Source organism: Pungitius pungitius, chromosome 10 (genome assembly GCF_949316345.1).
Source record: "Pungitius pungitius chromosome 10, fPunPun2.1, whole genome shotgun sequence".
In the NCBI taxonomy this organism is placed as follows: domain Eukaryota; kingdom Metazoa; phylum Chordata; class Actinopteri; order Perciformes; family Gasterosteidae; genus Pungitius; species Pungitius pungitius.
The window spans coordinates 20,599,737-20,626,785 of NC_084909.1; the positions used below are offsets into that span (position 1 = coordinate 20,599,737).

A 27,049-nucleotide genomic window follows, 5' to 3' on the forward strand; every position below is an offset into this window, starting at 1 on the left:
GTTGTGAATTTTCACATTCCCGCCATCATCGCGCAGTGTTGCGAGGCGTCGTGCGCGGGTCACTGTCAACAACATACGTATTGACTGAGCAGGTGAATGCCGGCAAACCAAACTTTGCGCCCTCGCAGGACCTACGAAGACGTTACTGTGATTTAAAAGTTTCCAGACGACCACGTATCACCGATAGGTAAAGAACTGTGACGCTTTAATCAAACTGTCAGAGTGTTTTCATCACCATATTACAACCAGGCAAATTAGCCAGTTAGCTAGTTCCCGCTAGCATACTAGCCGACTTGCTAATGTCGGCCTCCCCTCCATTCAGCGATGGTAGATGAAGGGACGACATCTATATCCCACGTTATTTGCCCGAGTCGGTTCTTTTTGTGACCGTTCATCTTTTGGTTTCCTAAACTAACGTTAAATAAGGAGCGCTGGTCGCATATTGTCGTGCATTCTCGCTCGCCTTCGCTGCCGCGGTTCTGAATGGCATTTGGTTAGTTTGATAGCTAGTGCACACCGGCGCTACATTGACTCGTATCGGAACTGCTAGCCAGCTAACAAGTGAGTTCCTCCGCTGCACAAAACATTAACCCGCTTCTGTCAAAACGTTGCTGGGAGTGTGTCGTCCACTCTAAAGTGTGCCGTGTAGCTGTTGTGCTGATGAAAGGCTGCATGTGGTGGAGTTTGTTGTGACTTTAAACCAGACCTCAGTAGTAAAACGTTGACCGTAGCAGCTTAGCTTAACTGCGTTATTGTTGGAATGCGTTAAAGCATATTGTTCTTCTAATCTCTATCCCGAATTATTATTATTCTATTTCTTCCGCGCCGCGTTTGAACTGCTTCCTACTTTCAGCTATTAAAATGTTCGGTTCGTTCAGGAGAAAGGTGATGACTTTTCAGCTTTCTAGGTCTTAGAATTGAATTTGTATAAATCATTTAATTTTCAAATCCTCTCTAAACTTAAACTTTCAGCTTTTCCAATCTTTCAGCTACAGACACCATTTACACTTAATTTTTGACAAAAGTTTAAACTATTTTATAAAATAAACTGCGTGTTGAAATCGTATTTACGTTTTTCATAATCACTGATTATGTTTCATTAGTTTTTCAGTCCTCTTCTGAGGAAGGTTCCTTTTTCAGAAAGGCAGGGGTCGGTGGTCGGATCCTCTCCACCGACCACTTTTCACACTCTGCGTCACTCCTTCTGAGATTTACATGGGTTTCTATGTAGAGAGCTGAAGTGAGACATTGAATGTTTGAGGGATCTAGAAGGTGGACAAGGGTCAGAATAAGGTAAAAAAAAATATGGCACCTTTGCCCTCACAGCCACAATAGTTTTTCAGGCTTCATTTTGGATCAAAACGATGCCGTGTTTGTTCTGGTCGGGCTCATATGGGTATGGAATCCCACAATTATTTACTTTTGGCTACAGACACATCAGCCCTTCTTATTTACAATTTGCATTGTTTATCATTGAGCTCCATAGCTGACTGCTGTCACTATGAAGCAATGGCAAAACCCTGGCACTGATATGGTTAAACCATGACATGACAACTAATCACAGATGGTGGGCTTTAAATGACGCACACTGTTGTAATCACATCGTTTGATTTCTTTCTTGTATAGGATTTGTTGATCACAAGTCCCAGCCTCCAAAGTGCACCAACTGCACAGTAAGCCATGTCAACCATAGTGCCCAAACTCTCCAGCGGTGGTGCTGTAAACATCCGCTTGTACAGCTTGGAGTTGGGCTCCACCAGATGGAAAGAGGGAACTTTTGAGATTCTGGAAAAGGAGAACAAAGTCAACCTGTGTATAAGATTCAGCTGTGGCCGAGCATCCAAAACTTTTCAGGTATTGTTCAATTTGTGCATATTCAAAAACTGGTGCAACTGTGTAAACAGCAACCTTTGTTGCACTTTTCATTGTAACAATTTTTTAGATCCAGACCCCTTTTCACTATTTTCAAGAGCACAAAGAACATCTTCGTTGTGAATATTTCAGTAGATATGGATGTCAGCTTTTTGATGGTTGTTTGTTACTAAGATTAAGCCGCCATGACGAGCTTGCAGATATAATTTCAAGGGGTTTGGAGCATTAATGTGAAATATACCAAAATATTTGTTTAGTTTTCTATAAATAATTTTAGCAAAACCATAATCAAAAAAGGAATCTACATTCAGGGTTTATAAATTATTATATCCAAAGCTGATGGGTGACCCGGGAGTTGCTGTTGGATTTGGTGTTTTTTTGAAAGTTTGAAAAACTAATGTAGTATTTGTTTGTCCCTCAGCTAAACCAGAACTTGAAGGCTGTGACTCAGAATGTGAGCCGACTCCAGCTGACTTTAAAGGACAGCAGTACCATCGCCTTTGACAAGATATCTCCGACTTTGCTTCAGAAGACTAAAGAATACCTGGAGAAGCTGAAGCTGGGGAAGCCAAGTAATTATACCACTGCTGATGTTGAGAACTTGCAAAGCTTTGGAGGGTTCTCACCTCGATGAAAACCAAATTAAATTGATTTCTATTCATCTTTACAATCAGGGTTTCTAATTTAGCAGGGTATTTTTTGGTTACCAAACCCCTGATTGCTTTGTTAGAGTTGGGGCTTTGCTTTAGTTGAAGGTAATATTGAATTTGTAGAGATGACAAAAAAGGGCGTCTCTTATATTTCAGTAAATACTTTAATTTTTTCAGTTTGACGGACATATTCTGAGTTAAAGAATGGTCAAATCAGACCAAAAATGAAACTGTTCTGTTACATCTGATTCAAATTCACATTTGTCCTTTATTTTTTGATGAAATTCATCCTAGTCCTGATACTGCATAGCAGCATTGTATTTACATAGTTGTCTCTTCTAAAACTACTTTGGGACGTCTACAGATTACAACAGAACGTTGAACCTCTCTGATGATCTGGCCCCAATTTCATAAAACTTACACAGAACTAATTATTTTTTCAATACTCTCCCTGATGTTTTAGATAATTTCCGGAGTATCATTTAAACATCGCCATTGATTCTTTGTGTTAAAGTCACAAATGTGGCAAAAAGTTACCAATTGACTGAGAAAAAAAATCCAATTTCAACAGACTGTATCTCAATAAAAAATATGTCCAGGTTTTTTTTGGAGAGGGGATTCACACAGACTTAAACTCCAAAGAACAACTGAACTAATTAATTTTTATTTCTCCTGCAGTTCTAAAATCATCCCATGGATGTGCAAACTTCAGTGTGCTTGGGAACCGCTCTGCGAAAAATGAGACCAATTCCTCAGCAGAGAGACAGGTGAGCAAGTAAACCCCAAATGTTAAACTTTTAATATAGAGTGTAAAGTGTACATTCCTGTTTGACTGACAATTCCCTGACGTTTTTCAGACAACACAGAGGAGGCAGAGTGCAGAAGTTAGAGAGGATACACCTCGAAAGCCCCTGGGCAGCCCGAGTAGAGCGGCCTCCACTCCCACTCGCACGGGCCTCTCAGAGAACAGGTATGATGGAAATGAATGTAGCTGTTGATATGCAAATTATGTCATGTGGTCAATTGGATGAGGCGGGGAAGCCTGGCATCTTTAGAGTGGAGCTCATCTACCGATTACAGGCCCTTTGCCGGTATTCCAGGTGGTAATCTTCCTCTATGTCACCGTTTAACTGACACCTGTCATCATTTAAGTCCTCATGGTTTTGCTTTTCTTCCCAGTTTAGAAATCTTCAGTTCAGACCTGTAACATGATTGTTCCGTGTTACTGTTTTCAGGAGTGAGAAAAGAAAGAGACTCTTGAATTCGGAAAGTGACCTGACTGAGGACTACCCCAAGGAAAATGACTCGTCAAGGTAAAAGATGAGCTCAGAATGGGCTTTAGTGGTCCTTTGATGCCCATGGAATGGCCTGGAACCTTTTGTCAGACTCTGTAAATGGGTTTTTGGTATTTCTTTCCTTTCATCTGGTGAAAACAACTATACCAGAATCTTTAATATCCAGATTCACCAGTTGGTTAACATCCAAATATCTCCTTGTCCTTGTCCATAGCAACAACAAGGCCACTTCAGATCCATCCCGGAAGTTTCTACTAAGTTGCAAAGATAAGCTGAAGCAGGCAGAAGAGAACAGGACCCCGGGTAAACTTCCACGGCTCTGCAGCAACACTATATTTATGTTTCTGCTTATGTATGGCATGTATTTACCACTCAGTGCTCACCACAAACTTTGACAAATGGTTGTTACCTTCGTAACCCGCCATTGGCTTTGGCTTGCCGAAACTGTAATCACAGTTGCCATTATTGGTCATTTTTAGAAGCAATTAAGATGCTCAGCGATAAGATGGCGGCTTAATAAAATACACGTAGCCCAAAAGAATAAAAAACCTTACTGTAAACTAGAATGTAAAAAATTTGGAAGAATTAACCTATATATCTAGAATTTATGCTTCATTTGCCCTCAGCTCCACTGGGTTCATCTCCCCTTCAGCCAACGTCGTTCTATGGGAGCCGATCTGTGACTAAGGAATACAGCCAGAGCCACTCTTTCCTGGACAGGTGAGTTTCCGTAGTGGTCGGCTCAAACCCCCCCCCCCCCCCCCCCCCCAGAAAACTTCTACTTCTCCATCAATTCTCGTGTGTCATGCTAACAGTAGTGTTACACAAATGCACATTAATTAAATAGATATACATTGGCTAGTGAGCACTGAAGCTATTGTGTTTGTCAAAATGAAATTGGATACATTTGAGTTGTACAAGTTGACGCATCAAACCTCTTTGGGTCCAGTGATTCACATCTGTCTAAACTTTACTATTCCCCCCCCCCACCACCCCCCAGGCCATCCAGTACAGCTCAGAGCAGTGCAGCCAAGAGAAGCCTCGCGCTGCCCAATCACTCCACTCCCTTTAAGAAGGTACGCACCTCTCTGGACTACGGCGGCTGGAACAAGCAGCGGCCCTCCACTCTGGCTCAGCCTCAGCCCCCACTGCAAGGGTAAGAGTTTGTGAGCCTGGGCAGAGACTGGATGTGTAGAGACTGGATTGCAGATAAGGCTGTTTATACAGGAAGAGAAATGTCTCCCAAAGGCCATATTTTCATTAACGATTTAAACCAAACTATTCACACCTAAGGCCTGGAAGGAGATCTAAAATCCAAGGCCTTAAATCATTAGATTTTTTTCACCCCACAGGTTTTCCAACCTGGGCAACACGTGCTACATGAACGCCATCCTGCAGTCTCTCTTCAGCCTCCCTTCCTTCTCCAGCGACATGCTGAGGCAGAGCATCCCGTGGAAGAAGCTGCCCATCAATGCGTTGCTGAGGTACTGCGTCAGTCTCTGTAGACACATAAGATGGATCTGTGCTTTCGGATTGTTAAAGGGTCTTCACCACCTTTTTATTAACAATTGGTTAATTTGTTAATGGACTGCTTTTTTAAAAATTGGCCTTTTAAAGTGGTTTAAACCTTTACTGCCTGCAGGCGTTTTGCTCACCTTATGGTCAAGAAGGACGTGGGCTGTCCGGAGACAAAAAAGGACCTGTTGAGGAAAGTGAAGAGTGCCATCTCGTCCACAGCTGAGCGTTTCTCTGGAAACATGCAGAATGTAAGATGTCCCTCGAGAATCAATAGTTCAGAGAAGCTACACAAGTGTGTGCACCAATAGATCAAATGTTGTGCCATGTTACACACACACACACACCAGAAAAACTGTTCTTTTGTGTATCCCGTATTTGCTTACAGTCAAAATCAAATCTCTAAAAATGAATCCAAAGTATTAACAAATATTAAACACAGAAATGCACAGCATGTAAGTCCACCCTCTTCAAATGAGTATTTAGTAGTGGAACCGTCTAATAGTATGCGGCCAATGTAGATTGGTACATAACCCTCGCCTTGTATTCATGAACCAGGATGCTCACGAGTTCCTCAGTCAGTGTTTGGACCAGTTGAAGGACGACGTGGAGAAAATGAACAAGAGCTGGACAAACGAAGCAGCGGCGCCCTCGACGTCCTCTGCGCTGTGCGAGGACGGCCCTGACGCCACATCGACGTCACCGCCCACCAAAGCGGAGCTCGGTGATGAGGCGGACACCTCCCGACTCTACACCTGCCCCGTGGCGGTCAACATGGAGTTTGAGGTGCAACACACTATCACCTGCAAAGGGTGAGTCTGCCTGGTCGCTTACCATTGTGTCTGTTATGTATTTGGCAATAACTGATGGGGGCTCTGGGGAAAACAAATGTTCATTCATACATTGTCATTCTGCAGATGTGGAGAGGTAGTGACCAAGCGAGAGCAGTTCAACGACTTGTCCATCGACCTACCGCGGCGAAAGAAAACCCTCCCGCTTCGCTCCATTCAGGATTCTCTTGATCTCTTTCTTAGGGTAAGACCGTCTACACTTTACTCATGAATTTGTCTTTTGTGCACTTTCAATGCGTGTTATATCCATTTAGTAACAAGCCTCAACTACATATGTAACCATTAAATGTGTAGTGATGGATGTTTTTCCTCTTGTAGATGGAGGAAATCGAGTACTCGTGTGAGAAGTGCAATGGGAAATCGGCAACTGTCATGCATAAATTCAGCAAACTGCCCAGGTATTTGTACACACAGACTATTGGAAGTTCAATGCACATTATAAAAGTGTCCCTTCATTCTTCAAATGCTTGCGGTTGAGTTACTTACGGTTACTTCCTGTCATCATTGATCAATCACTAGTGGAGTAAAAGAGGCACTCGATAGACTAAGACTAACTGGTCTGTGATGGCTCTGCTCTCCCTGCAGGGTGCTCATCCTCCACCTGAAACGCTACAGCTTTAACGCTCAGCTGTCGATGAACAGCAAGCTGGGCCAGCAGGTGGTGATTCCTCGATACCTGACCCTGCTGTCGCACTGCACTGAATCCACGAGACCCCCTTTAAGTCTCGGCTGGAGTTCCCAAACCTCCATGTAAGAAATCTCCCCACCGTTAAAGAAAATGTCACATTCTGAATCACCACCCTCCCAAGCTTTTGAAACAATTTTTATTGTTTTTTTTTTTTTTTTTAAGGTTAAGAACGCTGAAAACGTCTCAATTGGTGAACTCCTCCACAGCACCTCTCCGGTAAGTACTGCCAGGTTAATGATGCTAATCCTTTCATATAAAAAAAACAAGTTCATCTGGCGTCCTTACAAGACTATAATGTACTGTATAATGAACTGCCATAAAATGTAATATTAAATATGCTTATTTCAGCTTAATAAATAAACATAACTACCAAAGAATTGTTACAGTAGTAAAAAACAGCAACATGACACATATTTGGCCCACGTGGAAAACATGAGAATGAAAGCAATGGAAAATGGTTAAAATTGCAATGTTGAAGCCAGGGTCTGAGATTGAAGGCCATATAATATATTAATGTCATTTAAATATGATTTACTGTATTTTGGCAGTTTATACTGCCCCTGAGGTTGAACTTCCAATGTCAAATAAAAAGAAGCTCACAGCCATCTCAAACACTAACACAACCACACATGAGCGTAGCCAAACTGATCACGTGACCACAGCTTTGGCAAAGCTCTTTAGTGTTTTGGTTGTGTGTGTAGAAGGATTGGAGGGAAAGTGGCCAGCTGCACCTCTATTCTCTTGGACTCCGACTGTGAAGAAGAGCTTAACAGAAAGGTGAACATGAGCCGCAAGCGACGCCTCAGCAGCTGTCCGCCTGATGACGATGACCGACCCCCGGAGGTAAGCTCTGCTGACCGGCCCGTCAATCACGATGCAGCCTCCTTTTTTTGCGTGTTGCTGTTTTAGACGCGGTCCCGTGTGTCCTCAGAGAGGAGGGGCTTTAGATTCTGCGGACTTCGGTGGCATAAATGATGACGAGATGATGGCAGTCGTGCTGGAGATGAGTCGCCAGGAGGCCGGGCTCTCGGCTGCGCCCGCCCCGGAGGATGAGCCGTCCAGCAGCCCGGACACCGGCTTTGGGGATACAGATGCCCATGACATGGCCTATCATACAGACCTGCTGGAAACAGAGAGCAAACCGCCTTCAGGTAGTCCAACATTCTGGAAAAAGGGGTTTATTTGAGGGGGGGCTGTCCAGTTTTGAGTTTGAGTTTAACTGCGGGATTGTGTGTGAATGTAGTTAAATGTATTATTGCACAAGTCTTGCGACTCTTCACTGACATGTGGCTTTTTGCATTGACAACAAAACCTCAACAACCAAAATGTTTGTCTTAGGCCAAGAAGCATGTTCTCATTAAACTCTGGTAAAAAACTCAGAACTCAGCTGAAAACTCAGCTAAGCAGCTAGTTGTTGCGGTAACTGACTCAAGGTGTCAATGTTGTGCAGAAGTGCTGGATTCCCTGGACTTGACCATGGATGAGAACAAGGAGAACCAGACTCCAGACAGTGTGCAGCAGCAGGGTGAGCTGGACTGGGTCCAGCAGTACAGTCTGGATCAGGAGAGAGAGGAACAGGAGCTGCAGCAAGCTTTGGCTCAGAGCCTCCAGGAGCACGTAAGATCACATGACCTGCTCGCTTTTCCTTCAAACCCTATCCTTGTGATGGTACCTGCATCAAATATGCAAACTAGCAGTAGGAGTTAAGGTAACTGCCCAATAAAAACCTGGTTTGCGTCCTAATAAAATGTGCTTATGCCACCCAGGAACAAAATTGGTGTGAAAGGGCAATGTTGAAATGTCTCAGTGTAACACCATGTCTCGCCCTGCACAGGAGGCCCAAGAGCTGAGGGAGGATGACGATCTGAAGAGGGCCACTGAGCTCAGTTTGCAAGGTACGAACCGAGGTGGATCCAACGTTATTGGGTATGCTGGTGTCATGGACATACAGGACCTCAAATCCTATCCTGACAGAAAGGAGCTGAATAACAATTGAAAGTTGAGCTAAATATTGGAAAGGGAAGACCGGCACGGCGGCTTTTCGATAGGCGTCTCCCAACTTCTGAGCTCATAGATATCGATGAAGGGATTTCATCCTCATTTTGTCTGAAGTGATATCTGTGGGACACAGGAATTGAGAGACCTTAAGTTAAAGCTTTCAGTTGTATACGCTGCGCTAGAAGACGTATAGCCATGATCAACACCTCCTTCTCACCTAACAGAGTTTAACAACTCTCTGCCTGAGTTGCTGTGCTCTGATGAGGATTCTGGCAACGAAGACGTGCTGGACATGGAGTACACTGAAGTGGAGGCTGAGGTCCTGAAGAGGAACGCTGAGGTACCAACGGCAGAATCGTCTCTCTGTGTCTAGTCAAATGAGTTTGTTTTCTTAAACTTTTATATCCTCAATCAACTAAAAAGTGTGCTACAGAGTAACAAATATAATCACTCCATCAAATGAGGAGTAGTCGTATTCATAATGGACACTGAGTGACTTGATTGTGATCCACAGAGCGGAGACGTGGCCAACTCGTTCAGACTCATCAGTGTTGTCAGTCACATTGGGAGCACCTCGTCTTCTGGTGAGCGCCTTTTCTGCTTTTGTCCACAGATGCACAAATACGGACTCTGAATTTGGGTATAGGCGACACCATTATTATTATTATTTTAAGATTTTAGTATTTATTTTAGGTTTGATTGGTGCTTCCCAACCTCAATTTCCTTTTAATTTAGAAAGCATTGCCTAACAGTTGTTTTACAGCTGGTCCTTTTGAAAAATACTGTATAAAAACCATTAAAGGCACCAAATTGAATGTCAGAACATAAGAAAAGCACATCGCCAGGTTCAGTGGTTGTGTGTTAAGATGGATGAACCACTCATGACCTCACAGGAGGAGTGCTCAACATCGGGCAGTACAAAGCTTTGATGTGATTTGAATGAGTGTAGCACTGTGACATCACATGTTATGTATTCTGAAGTGATGGTCACATGGTGGCACAACTTCTCCTCCGTGAGTTCAACTGGTGTCCTATTGGTATTGTGTCTACCTTTTTGGCATACCATGGTCCTTCCATTCCTGATGCGAGTGTCCCCCAATACACTTTGATATCCTCCGTAGGCCATTACATCAGTGACGTGTACGACATGAAGAAGCAGTCATGGCTCACCTACAACGACCTGGATGTGTCCCGCACGCAGGAAGCGGCTGTGCAGCGAGACCGTGACCGCAGTGGATACATCTTCTTCTACATGCATAAGTGGGTCTTTCTTTAATGTATGTAGGATGTGTATTTAGTAAATGGAGTCACGTCTGCAGCTCAATGCGCCTTAATGACAAACAACACACGAGGAACGCTGCTACACGCACACTTTAATTCTTTGGTGGGGACCGTCCGACGGGGGGGGGGAACCACCGCTTGTGAGCGCGTGCTCGCTCCTGTGTGCGCGTCTGTGTGCGCGCACGTGTCTGCCTGCGTCCGTCGGGGCGATGGTGCCGTGAAGGAACGCAGGGAAACACTGACTTAAATAAATAGAAATAGAAGGTAGATAGCTAGCTAGCCGCTGTAGCTACACAAGCGCTAGGCTATTGTCTGCAGCGGTTCTCGGTACCAACCCTAATGTTGTGCCGTGTTTTTTCTTCAGGGACGTCTTCGAGCAGCTGTCTGAAATGGAGAGACCTGGAGCCAGCGCCCCTCTGGAGGGAGGAAGGAACGTCCTGCAGCCACTCTGAGAGGGACACGTCCTCAGCTTAACCCACAGTAGCTGGAGCTCTCCTCTCAACAACAGAGTACTACTGATTGCCGTCCTCGTTTTTTGGTAGTATTCAGGCACTTTCCACAACCACACGCTAACTGCTCTGCTAAATTAGCGCCTGTAAATGCTGGCCCAAAACTTTCCAGACTCTTTTTAAAATGCCAGAAATACAGTTAAAAATGTTAAGTGGATCAAATTTGTTCTCCATCTTTTTGGGGCTGGAGTTTTTCTTTAGCTATGATTTCTATCAAACCCTTTTTGTAAAGTTTTCTTTGTCTCTAACCGTTAGGTCACATGCAATTACCAAACACCAGATGCTACTGGTGTTTCATAGATTGTATCTTCTGCAGACCCTTTCTTTCCCATATAAACTAAATAAAGATATATTCTATGTTGGAGTATAAGCTATTATAGAGTTAGAGGGGTGTTGTATTTAGCGGGTACATTTGGTGCAATATTTATGTTTTGGCTTAATCTGGTCAATTTCGAATCAGCTTTCTGTCAGAGTGTGTGGCTTTTTTTGTGCTTGACTTATGAACTACTGTGTGTGTGTGGGTGGTTGTGTCTATTATAGATTTGAAAGACATCAGTAAGCATAAGAAAGCCTGTTTTTACTGAGTAGATGTTCAGTAAAGAGTACTCTATTCTTTGGAGATTTTGACTGTGCCTCCCAGAAAAACTTTTATAAATATGTAAACAAGCTTTACTTTGAAATATGTACAAACTTTTTGCTTTTGAATATGTGCAAGTACGGCTGTCCTTGATAAAAAGCCAACAGATTTTCTATTTATTGCAACATATGGTTGATATGTTAATTAACCCAGCGAGATATGCTGAGGGAAAACACCAATTAATACAATAGCTCCAGGAAAGACGGCTATAGCCTTTAAATTCCCCATCTTTATGTTTATGACCAGTATTTCACACCATAGACCTCAGTTAACCCGCTTGCTTTTTGACTACGCACTGGTTTGGCAGCTGTTTTGTTTTTCACTGTAAAAATTGAAATCACATTTCAGTAGACCGTGATCGATGTGCAATGTTGAAGTACTCAGACCACATCAAATCATTTCCTTCCCTCACAAGCAAATCTACATGAAATCGCATCGTAAAACATGGACACATTGATGTTTAAGGAAGTGTGCATCATTATACTGGAAGAATTCTGTTTCATACCCGTGTTTATGTCACTCTTTGAGTTTTGAAACATGGCTCTTTCCTGAATGCCCCGCCCCAATTCCTGTGTAAAGAGGGTAAAATGTCTTTGTGAAGTGAAAATGAAAAGCTTGTTTTCTACCCTTCATACACAGCTGACTCTTCCTGAAGCAGATTTTAATAAAATATTACAGTGAAAGTGCACAGACTTTTTAATTTGATGTTTAAAACAACCCACACATCCCATTTTTGAAAGCATATTCAGTCAAACTGCGGTGTGTCTACTGCCAGCTGATTAAAGTCCTTAAAATCAGTAGCGTGTGATTGCTCAGACAACATGACGGTGAATCCAGTGCAGATGGTGACATCACTCCCCGTAGTGCAAAGGTTCAGGCAGCAGGTGCTCTTCACCTGTCCTGAGCGCATCTCTTCATCAGGGGCTCCAGGTTCCTCCCTGTGAGGCGGTTGTACTCGTTTAGAATGTAACTTTCCTTCTGCAGCATCTGGGAAACAATTTACATTGTTTATTTACAGTGTGACAAAACACTCAAGACTTTAAATAGACAATTTTGTGTTTTTCTTTACTAAAAAAAAAGTATATAAACAAGCAATTTATTCATATAGGTTTCTTCAGCTGGTTTGAACCCATTTTACAGTTAAAGGACCAGTGCTTCCACATTTCAAAGAAACCTCCTTTTGTTACCTCGAACAATATTTGTAACCATGATGGTTCCCAAATGTCTGCCTCACACTTATTTACCAAAAAGGATTTGGTTTTTGGGTATCTAATCTTTAAGAGGATTTTAATTGTATAATTTATTATTGCTTTCCCAAAAGTGTTGCCATTACTTGGAATTAACCCACAGACTGGCCATGATAAACCTTTACTCGTTTAGTAAAAGAATATTTATATATATATGTTCACCAAAAACTTGTCACTAATGCGTGTGGACAGAAACCCCCAAACCATCTCCATCTCCATGGCTACATACCATCAAGTAAAAGATTAGTGAGAAACGTTCCTTTGGATTTACGACATACTGACCTCAGTCCATTCTTCCTCCGTCTCATGTCTGTAGCCCAGCAGGTGACAGATGCCATGTGCAGTGACAACCTAAAACATGAGGCAGAAGAGGAGCTCTTGATGTCACTGCACACATACATCATTCGTTAGATGTTAATCATGGAACAGAATGTCACTGTAAATATGCAGCAGGGCCGAGATCCTCCTTCTGCCAGTGGCAAGCGACGGCAAGTCTGTGGCCCTCTGTCAACATGCCTTCCTGTGTGGACTTTGTTCTCTTGGACATACGTGATAACAGTAAAATACTTAACAGTCAAGAACTGAATTAAAACGTATTAGCAAGACAAGTTGACATGGTGACGTCATCAAGTACCCGTGAGTCTATTCTCGCGGGAACGCAAGTCCGTCCTCGCCGTCTTAGGTGTTGAGAAAGTGCCCGCTGTGGCAGGCAGTCGGGTTTTTACCAGAAACGGCTGTTTGTAGACAGGTCAGCTGCCGTAAAGATGCCTTTTTATTTTATTTGAGACGCCTGAGCCCCTGTTTACTTATAATCAGGAGCGTTAAACTAATGTCAGCTTTGTTACCAGATACGGTCCACTTGGATCTGTCAGGGTGGGGGTGATGGTGGAGATTGGGGTGGTCGATGGCGGCGGGTTCTGTGTGGGGGAGCCGAGTGTCCGCGACAACCCCCCCGACCCGCAGACCCTCACCCCCCCACCCCACTCACTTGCCACAAGGAGGATCTCGCTGCCTCTCTAAATATGAACACATGAGACTAGGTGGTTTGCAATAACAAGGTTGAATATGAAACACAAGTCTGTGAAATCAGCCACAAACTGCACTGGACCCTGAACACCTCAACATGGCGTGGAGGCCGGCAGATACTCACGGCGAGGGTTCCATGCAGATCCAAGGAGTCCTCTTTACACTGCTCCATCACAAACTCCACCCCCAGGAAAATGTCCCCAAGGTTCAGCTCATCTCTATGAAAGGGGCAAGGCAGCTTACCAGGCCTCAGGTCCTACAGAGACATGCATATACATTTAAGCTGTGATCGGTACAGGAAGTGACCCCATGTGACCCCCCCCCACACACACACCAGTCGAGATGGAATATGTAACGTTAGTGTTGGACCAGTTCATACTTTTAGGAGCATTCTGTCTGTTATTCATATTTACCTCGTAGAATGGAAATGAGAGGACATCCGTGGGCACGTTTTTCTTTCTGTAAACGTTGTTAATGTGCTGAATTCTGTGATTATCCACGCAAACGATGCCCAGGTCAAATTTATGGATCCCCAGAATGTGCCTCAGCGTTTCAACGTCCTTGCGCAGTCTGGCGCGGCGAAGAGGCACCACCTTCTGGAGATTCCGCAGTACTACTCCCATTGGAAAATACGGCGTACAGAGAGGGGAACGGCTATTCAAAAGAACTTGGGACCCAGACACGAATAACCCACCTCAGATGACGGCCGCCATTTTCAATTTAACTGATACTTCTGTTGTAGCGAGCTCAAGAGATCGGTTGGTCAGCTTTGCGTTAGTCGCGAGCGATGTCCAGCCATTCCGGGCAGGCGGAATTCAAGGTGACACCGCAATAACAACACGGACGACTTCAAACGGATTATTTAAGCTTTATCTGTGTTTTTCAAGAGGAGTTCAGCATGTCGTGTCGTCTAAGGAAAGCGGTCCCTCATTTGAGCAAAGAATCGGCCGCAACGTTGGCAGTAGCGGAAATGGATGTAACGTCCAACGGGGACACAATTAACTGTCGGACCGGAAGCGGATGTCAGAAAATGGGTTTGAAAGCGCACCACTTGTCAATATATTTGGCAAACTAACGCAAACTCTGAAAGGTGAGACTTTTGTCGTGTCATCGGTGCGTTAGTTTTTCAGGACTTTTGTTGTGACAACGCGACATTTTGAAGAGCCATGGATAGGCCCTTGCTACGCTAACTTAACGATGTTTGTGTTGTTAGCTCATGCTAGCTGCCGAGCCAATTCTTTGTATTCCTTCCTGACATCGTAGCATGCCGTTGACTGTAAACGTGATAGAGCGTCACACTGAAAAACTCCAGAGACTGAATCAGTCTTGTACATTTCTGCAGCTCGAATGCCTGGACAAAGACCGTTGTTTTTACACCAGAAAACCCAAGGATTCTAGACATCTGCTAGTATTTGCGCCATGAATCCATCCAATCCTTTTGGCAGTCCCCAAAGTGGAGCTTTCCAAGCCCCGAGCAACGCCACGAAGACGGCCTTGTTCCAGTCGTTTGGGTCGCAAAGTTCCAGCAACCAGCCCCAATCTGCGGGCTTCTTCCAACCATCAGCGTTCGGGCAGCCCTCCGCCTTGAGCCAGGCCTCGCCTCATGGGAGCAGCCTCTTCGGACAGCCGCCCTCGCTGCCCGCAGGAGGCCACGCTCCAGCATTCGGACAGCAGCCTTTAGGAATGAGTGGCTCGGGCTTTGGTGGTAGCTCTGCTCCACCATTTGGACACACAGGTGAACCTGGCCAGAGTTCCGTGTTTGGCCAGACGCCTTCATTCGGTCAGCCGTCTGCGTTTGGGCAGACTGCGGGTTTCAGCCAGCAGCCCCCCCCCGGGTTTGCAGCTTCCCAGATGGTTTCTAGCTCGTTGACTGCTTCAGGTCAACCTCAGCCAATGGGTTTTGGACAGTCCGTTTTTGGACAGCCATCATCCACCAGTGTCCCCGCCGGCGTGTTTGGGAGTGCTCCGAGTGTGACCCAGAGCCTAGGCTTTGTTTCCTCCACTTACAGTTTCAAGCCAGCAAACGAGGCCCTGTTCAAACCCATCTTCAATGCAAGCCCTAAGCCCGCCAACCCCCAAACTACTGCAATGTCCAGCTCACCTTTTGGCAGCAGTGGGTCCCAGACCAGCTCCAGCATCATGAGTAGCAGCACCAACGCCGCCGCCACTGGCTTCTCGCTGTCTACCGGGGACACGTCTGGGCTGCTGGGCTTCAGCTTCTCTCAGCCCGCCGCCGCCCCCTCAATGTCCGCCCCGACCAACACACTCACAACGGGCAATGGCGGCGCTCCTTTGAACACGCTGAAGTTCACCTTCTCCCAGCCGGCGGCTCCCTCCAGCTCAACCACTAAGGGATCTACGGCCGAGCCCACCACCCCGTCGTCCTTCAGCTTTTCAGCCAAAGATCTCCAGCCTCAGACGAAAAGCCTTTTTGGCGCTGGTCCGCCCCCAGCCTACGGCGACGCCAGAGCGGAGACGGGTACAGAGGGGAAACGGAGCAAGCCTGAAGGCCCGGGAGAGACCAGTGTGTTTGCACGACTCGGAAAAGCCACCAAGCGAAAGGAAGATCTGACGCCCCCCAGCGCTGTCCCCGAGAATTCTGCCACAGGAGCTGAGGAGGAAGAGGAGGGGGAGGAGAATGTTCCAGCTGAAGAAGATTCACCAAGGCATCCTTCAAAGAGGCCCCTAATGAGGTCCCGTGTGCCACCATTGGGTTTATTTGGGAGGGCATTAAGCGGTCTCCGCAGAGAGGTCACAAAGGAGTCTGACCCACCACCAACCAAGAGGGAGGAAACGGAGAAGGAAGATGTTCCATCTCAGGGGGACGACGTACCTGCTGCACCTCCAACGGTGCAACCACTGACCAGGGAGGCGCTCGAGAGAGCAGGAGAGTCAGGTAAGACATACAAATAATACACGCTGCAGTGTTTCCCCGACCATTATAACAGCGGGGCGCCGTCGTACCGTTAGCTGGTCAGCGCCCCCCCCCCCTCCCTCCTGGTCAGCCGACTCGACTACACCCCCCCCCCCTACGCTGCTGTGTCGCTTACATTTTGTATGAAGGTGTATGAATGTTTTTGAAACTATTTGCACTAGAAAAGGCAACTCAACATGATACTTTTTTGTATATGGTTTAGGTTTAGTCACCTTTTCTTTTCCTAGTTGTAAGTCCTCCACACCTGTTTGAACGCTTACAATTTACATTATAATTAGTGTGAATAATAGTTATCTGGGCTATTGATGAATTTCACCAAAGATTGAACATGTCTGTCACTAGTGTTTCTTGCTGAACTGCCAGTACATCTTCTACATATCTTTGATTGCATTGTACGAATATGCTCATGCTTTCGTTGTCTTTAACCCTCTCTAAACTCAGCAAATGCAACCCCAACGAGACGCAGGCAGAGCTCGGAGAGCCTGAGTGGCATGTCGGTCACCGACTGCACCATCATCCAGTGCAGGAATGTGCCCCCCAACCTCAACAGGAAGGACGTCATGGAGAAGCACTTTGGCCGTTACGGCAAAGTCCGCAGGGTCCTGTGCCAGCCTGCCAAGAACCTGGTCAAAGTGCACTTTGAAGACCACGTGAGTCGACTCTATGCTAATTACCAGCGGTAGCGCTCGCTTGCCATACGTGGCATGATATTAACCCGTTGCCAATCCTGCTCCCTTCGTAGCTTAGTTCTTTTCTCTCCGTTTACTACATTGAATTGTGTGGGTCAGAGTGTCCGCTAGTTACCCGCTATTTCCTGTTCTTTGTGGCCAGTTTGGAGCATCCACAGTATTCAGAGTTATTCTTCTCTTTCTTACTCCTCAGACTTAGTCTGCGGCACCAATGACCTTTTCGACTGAGCTCATAAAGTTTAACTCTAACAGTTAGCTAGCTTAGCCGCTAATCTTGATGTGTACCTTTCTTATTTTGTTTCTGTTAACTCTCTTTCAGGCATCAGCGGCGAGGGCAAAGAAGAGAGGAAAACAACTGCACAGACATGAGATCGCTATCCTTTGGCAGAGGAAGAAGCAAAGTAAATATTTTGCGTGCTTGTGACGGTTGAATTAATAATTATTAGTGAAATAATTGCTTGCACCCAACTGCAAGTTGCGCTGCGTTGATAAAATGATTTAGTGGTTCTTTCAATATTACCTTTTCTAATTATTTTCTGTGAATCACTGTATTGCTTTTTGTGCATCAGGTCCCGAGGACAAAGGGAGCAGACGTGCATCAGGAGAGGAGGAGGCAGAGGACACAGAGTCCAAGTCCGCCTCCTCCTCCCCACTCAGAAAACCTGCAGTCAGAGGTCCTCCAATGAGCAGTTTGATGAACTTCAATCGCAGGTACACATACACACGAGTCATTATAACACAGATTTTACATATAAACTGTCTCGGACCAATGCCTTCCCTAAACGCAGTGGAAAGAGTCGCTGCACAGAAAGAATAAATCACTATTTTCTCCCAATTACAGTGCAAGCAAACGTCCCTCCTCCCCGTTATTTTGGCATTTTTATCTGCTGGACCCTCCGCAAAAGGAGGCTGTGATGTTTTTTTGTTGTGTCTTTTCATGGGCCAGTTCTCCGGTAAAGAAGTCTCCGTTGGCCAAGTCTCTGCAGTTTGACACTGAGCCCCAGAGGGAGAGCCTCGGATCGGAGCGCCCGGTCCCCTCCTCGCTGCTGCACCTCGTGGGTCAGGTGGCAGAGACCGCCGAGGACAAGTTCCGCCTCCTGGAGCAGAGAGACAAGGTCCTGCGTCAAGGTCATTGCAGCAGCTCTCCCACCAAACCGTTGCCGTCTTTAAAGGGATAGTTTGGAACATCTAAACTGCCCCTTTTTTAACATGAGAGACATTCTAACTGAGGGCATAATGTGTCCACACAGGTCGGCCCAAGAGGACGGACCTGGACCTGTCTAAAGTGTTTGTGGGGACCTGCCCTGACATGTGTCCAGAGAAGGAGAGGTTCATGAGGGAAACCAGGAAACAGCTGAGCGTTTTCGAGGTCGTCCCAGATACTGAGATGGTAACGTCCTTCATACTTGCGCTCCACATTCAGGCTTCTTTTTCTTTTTCGGGTTTTGTTATTTGCGTTATTCTCTAGCTTGTCATCAAATGGAATGCTTATACATGGGTGCAATAAGATCATATTGTAGGTACATTACAGGCATATTGTACAACTCATGAAAGATAATGCAAGTGGAAGCTTCCACGTTCAACAAAGACCGGAGCGAGGTCTGCAAGAAATGAAGTGGCCTTTTGTCCCTGAACCAGGTGGACCACTCGGCTGCCATCAAGGAGTACAGCCGCTCCTCAGCGGACCAGGAAGAGCCCCTGCCCCATGAGCTGCGGCCCCTGCCCGTGCTCAGCATGACCATGGACTACCTGGTGACCCAGATCATGGACCAGGGCCATGACAACTACCGGGACTGGTACGACTTTGTCTGGAACAGAACCCGCGCCATTCGCAAGGTAACGGCCTCCTTCCAGCGACTTGTGTTTTATCTTATTGTTAAAAAAACACACTGCGGCTGTTTTTGCAAACCTGAGATGTTTGATAAGTGGTGCCGTGTGTCTGATTCCTTCCTCTATGAACCCTTGTAGGACATTACCCAGCAGCACCTGTGCTGCCCTCACACGGTGTCTCTGATCGAGAAGTGCACGCGCTTCCACGTGCACTGCGCTCACCACCTCTGCGAGGAGCACATGTCGGCTTTCGACGCCAAGATCAACAACGAGAACATGACAAAGTGCCTCCAGAGCCTGAAAGAAATGTACCAGGACCTGGCCATGCGTCAGGTCTACTGCCCCATGGAGGCGGAGTTTCGCCAGTACAACGTGCTGCTGAAACTCAACGACGGTGACATCCTTCGGTCAGTCTGCAGGAGCACACATGGACCTTGTTGTTGAAATGATTCGTTTACGTTTTCTATGTTTCGCGGCGTGTTTGTTTGCATCCATTGCAAACGGTAAAGAAATATCTTCCCGCCCTTTTCTACGCAGGGATGTTCAGCAATTCCGCGACGAGGTGCGTAATTCCCCGGAGGTAAAGTTGGCTGTGCAGGCGTTCACTGCAGTCAACAGCAACAACTTTGTGCGCTTTTTCAAGCTGGTGAAAGGAGCCTCTTACCTCGCCAGCTGCCTCCTGCACAGATACTTCAATCAGGTGGCCGACGGGTTCCTTCATTGATTAACAAAACGGAGAAAACCTTCAACTCTGCAATTTATGTTTGTTTTGTTTTTTTCAAAATGTGTGTTTATACGTACAGGTTAGAGCCAAAGCCTTGAGCACCTTGAACATCGCTCACACTACGGGTCCAAGGTCGACTGCGTTTCCAATCGAGGACATAGTTCGGATGTTGATGTTCCGAAACACTGGAGAGGCTTCTGACTTCATCCAGCAGTACGGCCTCAACGTCAACGAAGGGTGGGTGTCTCCTGTGTTCATGTATTCATTCAGGTTGGGCATGCCTACATTTCATTGTGCTGATATCCGTCATTCAATCATTTACATTAGTCTTGATCATCAGGCCCAAATATTTGTTGATTTCTCAGATCTTTAATCCGTTTGTTAACCTAATGTCACTTTTTTATGGAAACCAATGATCTGTATACGGAGTGCTAGGGGGATTTGTTTTTATGTCTGGATAAAGGTTGGTTTTGTAACCAGGGAAATAAAATCATGAGAACATGTGTCAATCTAATGGAAAATAGTAAAAACGACTATTTTGAAGCGTGCTCATAAGGCTGATACAAAATAATACGTGATTATATATATATATATATATATATATATTATATTATATATACATTTTTGTCCTTAGTGGTCTCAGTGTATAATAAAGTTTATTAGGGACTTCATAGGAGCTGAGGTTAGAGTTCCAGACTTTGAAGGGAAGAATTGACACTGCTTATGTCAACTATTCACAGGTATTGATACAGTTACTGTTAACCTTATCCACCTTTTGTGTTATTGCTTATGTCCATCTGATATATACGTTAATACCTTTAATTAATATTGTTCACAGTGTGGTTGAGCTGAGTCGAGTAGCCTTTCAGGAGCCAGATCTTCCTTTGTCCCAGAAGAAGTCCGAAGTCATCCTCACGAAGAAAGCCGTGCTGGTTGGAGAGGTGGTGAATGGGGGCCCCGTCTCTAACCCTCCCCAGCACACTCCAGTCTGCAGTTTTGACTCCCAGAACCGGTATCGCGGGGAAGGCCCTCTGGATGAGCCCACTCCAAGCCAATTTAAAGGTAATTACTCAGCATTGTTAGGATGCAGAGTCGAGGAAAAACTGTCAGATCTATTTCCTGCTGCACTGTAGAGCCACTGAAATGCCTTTTTATTGAGAAAAAGAAACTTCACTTCCATATAAACCAGAGGGCTGCCATAAAATAATAAAATGTGCGTAGGGTTCGCTTTGGTTACATATTAATGAGGTGTGTTTTTTTTAATGTCCCCAGGTATTTCTGTGGAGGTGAAGGTACCACCAAGCGTTGGGTTGATGACTCGGGTCATTCCAGACACACCCGCTGCATTTGGGTTGCCCCCCGCGGATGAGACCGGGGAGCCCAGCGGGCCGTTCGGCGGCCGCCAGGCAGACGTCCAGCAGCTGTTCCAGCCGATGCCCCAACCCGCCAAAGCGCCGTCACCTCCCCCCAAACCCCGACCGGTGTACAGCAATGAGGTGAGCAAGATCTCTCCGGCTCTTTATGCCAGGCTACATGAGAGGGACCACCTGGTGTGTCGTACATTTGGTGATGGAGAAGCGGTTCATTTGTACTAGCGCACCTGTAGTTACTTTGCGGACCAACTCCAACATTAAAGTACAATAATAAACCTGCAATACTTATCAGTTAAATATATTATTATTGCATCATATATTGCTTGTTTTCCCACCAAATGCCAATTGCAATGTTAAGGTTGAGTCTGAAATTTAAACTATTAATAGCTTAGTCGAGGAGGGATATTTTTTCAGATTCTCTTGCAAAAAAGGCAAAACCTCCCCTAGTTTCAGTTTCTTATTTGATCAGGAATCATGGTATATGCAGCTCTTGTTTGTTTTTATATGATTGTAAAATCAATGTTTTCGACCAACAACACAGGTTTCTGCACCATGAGCTTTAGCAGATGTCTGCATGTGCATTATAAACTATTCCCTTACACCTCATTGAACAAAGAATTGAACAAGCAGAATTGAACGGCCTTAAATGTAATCCAAAAAGCTGGGTATTATTTACATGTGCTTGAAGCAGCAATGAACTAGACTTGGAGTTTAGGTTTGACACCAGCTGTACTGTTTTTCCTGCAGGACATTGCAGCTGAGCTGGACTGTGTGATCGAGGAGGTGGTTGGAGCAGCAGTGAGGGAGGTGGCAGATGCAGGGGCCAGCTACGCCGCAGCAGCTCTTGCGTAAGTTCAGTGGCTTTGTCCATTCAGCTTTCTCCTTACATCACTTCTTCAGTTATCAGAGATGATTGGATTACAGTGTGACATTTTTTTTAATGTATTCATTTGACCAACTTCCTGTGCTGCAGGCAGAGCGGTGTGCAGGTGGAGTCGATGGTGAGTGAGGTGTTGGGACAGATGCTGCAGGAGATTTCCTCTGCCGAGATCAAGCTGGAGCGACAGCGCGTCGCTGACGAGAAGCGCACGCTCGAAGAAGCCAGGTTTGTTACTGCTGCTGTGCTGCTACACTCATCATCTGCTCTGACCCAAAACACAGGAGAGAAAATATTCTTTTGTATGTTATTCACAGCATCAGGCTGTGTATGTGATGAGGTTAGATTTAGCAAAGTGAAAGAAAAACAATATCAAACCAGAGATTGCAGGGCAGCAACTTCTACATTTTCTGTACAGCACCAATAATCTTGATCAGTCATCACATTCTCATATCTGGCCTATTATCAAAGTAGCTTTTTTGGCCCCATTTCCTTCTCCATGTGTGTCGGTGCCAGGATGAGGAGGCAGGAGCAAGAGGCCTTCCTCGATCAGTTCAGCTTCTCTCTGTGCAAAGAGCTCATCTACCAAGTGTTGGATGAGACCATCGAGGAGACCGCCACCTCTGAGATTCAGTAAGTTGAATGTCCTCCGGGGGCCCACTATGAGTTGCACTGACTTTAAACCCCTCTCCCTCCCCATTATTCAGACAGGCAGTGAGAGAGAAAGCGGGCCGAGTCGCTAAATGCACCGAGCAGGTCTGTACTAGTCTAGTCGAGGAGACGTTGAATGCAGACATTGCGCTGTTGGTTGAAGACCTCCTTGAAGCTGAGCTGCAACGCATTCAGAAGTACATCAAAAGGTGAGCGCCTGGGCAATCTATCGGCCATCATGTGAAACCAAGCACCGCCATGAAACCCAAGGTCACTTTGCCCGGCCAAATGGTTTCAATAACGGGCCACCTTCGATCTGGTCCTGGTCTGAACCACCAGGTGGCGCGATGTGGTAGCGGTGCGCCGGCGGCTGAAGAGACAGATGAGAGGTTTCCCTGCCGCCCCCTGCTGCGTGGACCCTCGATTCAAAGTGAGGGCTCTGGCTCCCAGCGCCCCCGAGCGGACCTCCATGGCAGATCTGACCCGTGGCTTGGTCAACCTGGGAAACTCCGGCACCTTGTCCCTCTCCAGCACCAGGTATGTGCTTCTCCAAGTGGACTTGTTCTCACACCATGTCTGAGGAACATGTATTCATTTTCTATTTTCCCCTAAAGACTGTTGAGAATGAGGGAAGAAGCGATCCACCAGATGAGAGTGCACTGCTACTATCAACAGCTGCTCGAGTAAGTCGACACAAGTTTATCCGCTCGGGTCGACGTCATGAAGCAGCATTTGACCTGTTTTTGGCTTTTCTCTCAGTGAGAGAGTGTGGGAGCCTCTCGACCTGCCGGCTCTGGTAACAGAGAATATCCCCAACCCCCATGACCGAATATTCTGGAAAGCTGTTCTCCTCCTTCCCAGCGACCACCACAGTGTAGCCAGCTTGGCCGACAGGTAAGCAGCAGGTAGAGGTTTGACTTCCTTTGAGGTGGGATTGGATGTCTTCTCCTAGAAGGCCACTTTTTTGTTTTTAATTGTCCTCTCCTGTGTCTGTCGTCCTTAGGATCCTGTCAGACTGGCTGGAGGTGAAGCTTGGTGGCGGCAAAGGGTCGGAGGTGAGGGAGGAGCTGGATGGCAAACTGCAGACCCTCTGTGTCACCAACACACTCCGGGATGAAGGACAACGCACTCACAAAGTCCACATCAGCATCAAGGTAGACTGCAGCCGATGACTTCAGTCAAATGCAAAACCAAGACATCAACAAAGCTGATAATTGGGCTGGATTTATTCTTATTTATTATTTGTGGAGTGCCATGGCCCTGTGTAGCGTGGTGTTTTCTGAGCAGTCTTCTGGGTGGTGCCACCTCCCCCCCCCCAGGCATCCAGAGGCCCTCTCACCGAGGACGGCCTGTCCAAAACGGAGGAGTGCTGTGATCTCCAGGGGACGGCAGCTCTGATGGTGCTGCTTCCCGCCCTGCCCATCATGGACGCGGGTGACGACGATCAGGACGTCCCTCTGCTGTCGGCTCTGCTGCAGCTCAAGCAGCTGCAGCAGGCCAGCGCGTGGCACTGCCCGCTGCCGCTGGCCCTTCTGGTGCCGGGGCCCGAGTGCGCCATCGATGCACAGAAACTCCAAGAAGGTGAGAAATGACCCCAATGATGAAATGAAAGGAGACGCTCTATTCTACAGTTTCTAGTTTGTATTCCCAATGATCACCAAACACAAACTGGGATTGTGGTTTGATAATAGAATGCAAATTCATAATTGTACAGTCAACAGGAACAGTATCTGAATTAATCTGGAGTAAATTGATTATCTTCCTCTCATGGTGCCTCCTTGTCCTTCAGCCCTGATGCTGCACACATTGGTCCAGGAGGGCATGATATCAGAGTACACCTTCTACTTCATACCAGAGACCACAAGTGACCTACAGGGATCCAAGCAGGTACATTAACATGGATACTGACATAAAAACACTCTATTTTAATATAACTACTTTCTGGGATTTCATTTGGTTGTGTTGAAGTGTAATTACTTAAAAGCTGGTGGATATTGTGGTGAGTTTAGTAGCTTTGTTGCAAGTGATCTCCACCCCCCCCCCCCCCCCCCCCCCCTCTCTGCCTGTTGTGTGTCTGCAGCTCAGCCAGGCCACACGGTGGCTGCTGGCTCGTGCTCCGCCTCCCTTCCCGCTCTCCTGTCAGACCCTGGTGCAGCTCGTAGAGGCAGGTTTGAGTCGTGAATTCAGCCCCAGAGTCCACGCTCACCGCCAGGAGCGGGTCGCCGCACGCCTTCCCTCCCAGAGCCCCGTGCCCGTCATCCACTTGTACAACGCCGTCTTGGCTCACATCGCTGACAAAGTGACGTCCCGGGATCTCTCCAGACTCTCCTGGCCACCAGGAGAGTTTTGCTTGCATGATACCCAGGAGTTTATACCTCATCTGGGTTGGAACTCTCCCCAGCACCAGAAATGGTTGCGTGAAGTTCTCCTCAGCCTGCAGCTGCCACAGTGGGAGCAACCGTGTACTACAGGTCAGGTTTAGCTATTTAGTGCTGCAGATTTTCTATTCATGCTCCAGTTACTGTGCAGCATAAAAAATAAACCAATGAGTCCATGCATTTTATATCCGGTTATTATCACTCCCTTTCTCTCTAGACTCGTGGTCTGCTCTCTGCTCCTCCATCTTCCGCTACGCCGCTCAGATCCCAGTCTCTCAGCGCAGTCAGCCGCTCCTAATGTCGCAGCTGGAAAACATGCTGGAAAGGGTCAGACTTCAGAGCCTTCAGAGCAGGACCCGCACATCCAGCAACTGGGAGGACAAGGGCGCGTGTCCCGCCTTCACTCAGGTTCCTTGGGACGACGTGGTGGTGATTTGCATAGACCACAAGCTGAAAGACTGGAAGGTCCCCGGACCACCCGTCTGTGAAGGTGAGGACGTTCTCTGGGAAAACAATTTGACTGTCATTGGGGATAAGAACCATTTTCCTTGCTGTATATTGATGATGAATCACGTGAGGTTATTCTTTGTTTTGTTTAAGATGCCGTGACGGATGACGGGGAGATCCTGGTTTACCTCCCCGCAGAATCTTTGAAGGGTTTCCAGCCCCCGGAGGAATGGACCCAGTCCATCAGACGAACACACCGACAGAAGCAGCAAGAGACGGAAGGGTGAGAAACAGACTGTGCTTGGTCCTTTGGTTGTGGAAAGGATACGTGAGGCTCAATCACGCTACTCCTCCTTTGCTTTCTCCTTCCTCAGGGCGGAAGCAGCAGCGTGGGCCAGGCCCAGCAGTCTGTCCCTCAGACAGAGGTTGTTCAGCAGTGTGGTCGAGCCTCTGGAGGGCCCGGCGGGCCCACTGGACATCACGCACACTCCCACAGCACCAGAGCTGGTGGCACACAAAGTCCTCAGCAGTTTGGAAAAGGAGAAGGCTGAAAGCAAAAGGTGCATCACAGCACTTCTGCTCAAAGTTTCCATTTCATCCAGGATTTGTGCTTTGGGGATTTGCTATTTTGATGGATGACGTGTGCTCGAATACTAAATGATTAACTTCATAAACCACGTAAACTTTGGTTTGTAATGTTTGCCATAAAATGATCCACAGTTTGAGAGCCGTGTTTAACTCTAACTTCTGTCCACAGGAGCACGGAGCAGCTTCAGCGCTGGTTAGATGGGGGCTCCTTGGACTACCTGTCCACGCCTCTTTTTATTCCATCCTCAACTCTGTTGTCGATGCCCACAGCTATAAGGCGTGCACCGTCAGCCGCTATCACACAGGTATGACATGTCCCCCCTTTGGAGGAGTGTTGCCACATGATGGCGTCTTATTTGTGGCTGCAAAGGATAAGATAACAAAATTGTGCAATTGGTGCAATCACAATTTACATGAATCCAACATTTCTCTTGCTGTGACTTTCCAGGAACCGGAGCCGGATCATCTGTGGGACAAAGCAGATCGCTGTAAAACAAGGCCTCTATCGATGGAATGGCAACTAAAGGAACTCGAGCGACAGATTTTGGCGAGCCATGAGGAAGAATTGGCCTGCAGACTGAAGCTGAGTGGTCTGCTGAACATTGTTGATGATTGATGAACTGGAAAAGAAAAGGAAATGAGTACTAAAGACTGCCTCTGGCTGGGATGAGAGACTGCCATGGTATCTGCTGGGCTCAGGGCATACAGAGTTTGCTATTTTTCTATACATTGTCTTACTATATTGATTTTTGCATAAACCTGATTTTTCTTAAAATGTGTGAACATATCTGGGAAGACTAATCTTCTTGTCTGTGTTACTTGTGAATAAATGTCATTTAATATCTTGTGTATTGTTTGAACCATTTTTAGTAATGTTTAATAATAATTGTCTGACTTCCTAATAAAAGTGTAGTTTTACAAGTTAACTTTGGCCCAGTTTTCATTCAATGGTTCAAAAGGCTGGATCGTTTTAGTAATTTATTCAACA

The 27,049-nt window shown here is 46.3% G+C and overlaps 3 protein-coding genes across 3 annotated transcripts; 2 read left to right on the forward strand and 1 right to left on the reverse strand.

The window, feature by feature from the left end:
* The first annotated feature begins 14 nt into the window (after positions 1 to 14).
* Positions 15 to 11,810, forward strand: usp37 (ubiquitin specific peptidase 37). The gene is made up of 24 exons (XM_037487851.2): positions 15 to 187; positions 1,627 to 1,854; positions 2,294 to 2,444; positions 3,201 to 3,289; positions 3,380 to 3,492; positions 3,758 to 3,835; positions 4,032 to 4,120; positions 4,444 to 4,537; positions 4,818 to 4,973; positions 5,170 to 5,301; positions 5,460 to 5,583; positions 5,891 to 6,144; positions 6,250 to 6,367; positions 6,502 to 6,581; positions 6,769 to 6,933; positions 7,034 to 7,087; positions 7,573 to 7,714; positions 7,803 to 8,022; positions 8,322 to 8,488; positions 8,706 to 8,766; positions 9,094 to 9,209; positions 9,384 to 9,453; positions 9,991 to 10,129; positions 10,515 to 11,810. Exons 2-24 carry the CDS (start codon positions 1,681 to 1,683, stop codon positions 10,600 to 10,602), a joined length of 2,874 nt encoding a protein of 957 aa, XP_037343748.2. The 5' UTR covers positions 15 to 187; positions 1,627 to 1,680; the 3' UTR covers positions 10,603 to 11,810.
* Positions 11,811 to 11,974: 164 nt separating this feature from the next.
* LOC119228381 (endoribonuclease YbeY) lies at positions 11,975 to 14,562 on the reverse strand. Its single transcript, XM_037487854.2, has 4 exons — positions 13,983 to 14,562; positions 13,694 to 13,825; positions 12,826 to 12,894; positions 11,975 to 12,283 (listed from the first exon to the last, which is right to left on the reverse strand). The coding sequence occupies exons 1-4, from the start codon at positions 14,190 to 14,192 to the stop codon at positions 12,188 to 12,190; spliced, it is 507 nt and encodes a 168-aa protein (XP_037343751.1). The 5' UTR covers positions 14,193 to 14,562; the 3' UTR covers positions 11,975 to 12,187.
* A 5-nt stretch (positions 14,563 to 14,567) lies between these two features.
* On the forward strand, positions 14,568 to 26,981 carry mcm3ap (minichromosome maintenance complex component 3 associated protein). Its single transcript, XM_037487849.2, has 29 exons — positions 14,568 to 14,659; positions 14,912 to 16,465; positions 16,946 to 17,154; positions 17,513 to 17,594; positions 17,763 to 17,904; positions 18,140 to 18,321; positions 18,444 to 18,583; positions 18,832 to 19,029; positions 19,162 to 19,430; positions 19,561 to 19,723; positions 19,827 to 19,984; positions 20,586 to 20,809; positions 21,020 to 21,243; positions 21,868 to 21,968; positions 22,094 to 22,225; positions 22,514 to 22,630; positions 22,705 to 22,857; positions 22,988 to 23,185; positions 23,263 to 23,331; positions 23,408 to 23,542; positions 23,652 to 23,802; positions 23,968 to 24,229; positions 24,438 to 24,535; positions 24,729 to 25,119; positions 25,244 to 25,516; positions 25,627 to 25,756; positions 25,848 to 26,033; positions 26,231 to 26,366; positions 26,510 to 26,981. Exons 2-29 carry the CDS (start codon positions 14,989 to 14,991, stop codon positions 26,675 to 26,677), a joined length of 6,168 nt encoding a protein of 2,055 aa, XP_037343746.2. The 5' UTR covers positions 14,568 to 14,659; positions 14,912 to 14,988; the 3' UTR covers positions 26,678 to 26,981.
* The last annotated feature ends 68 nt before the right edge of the window (positions 26,982 to 27,049 follow it).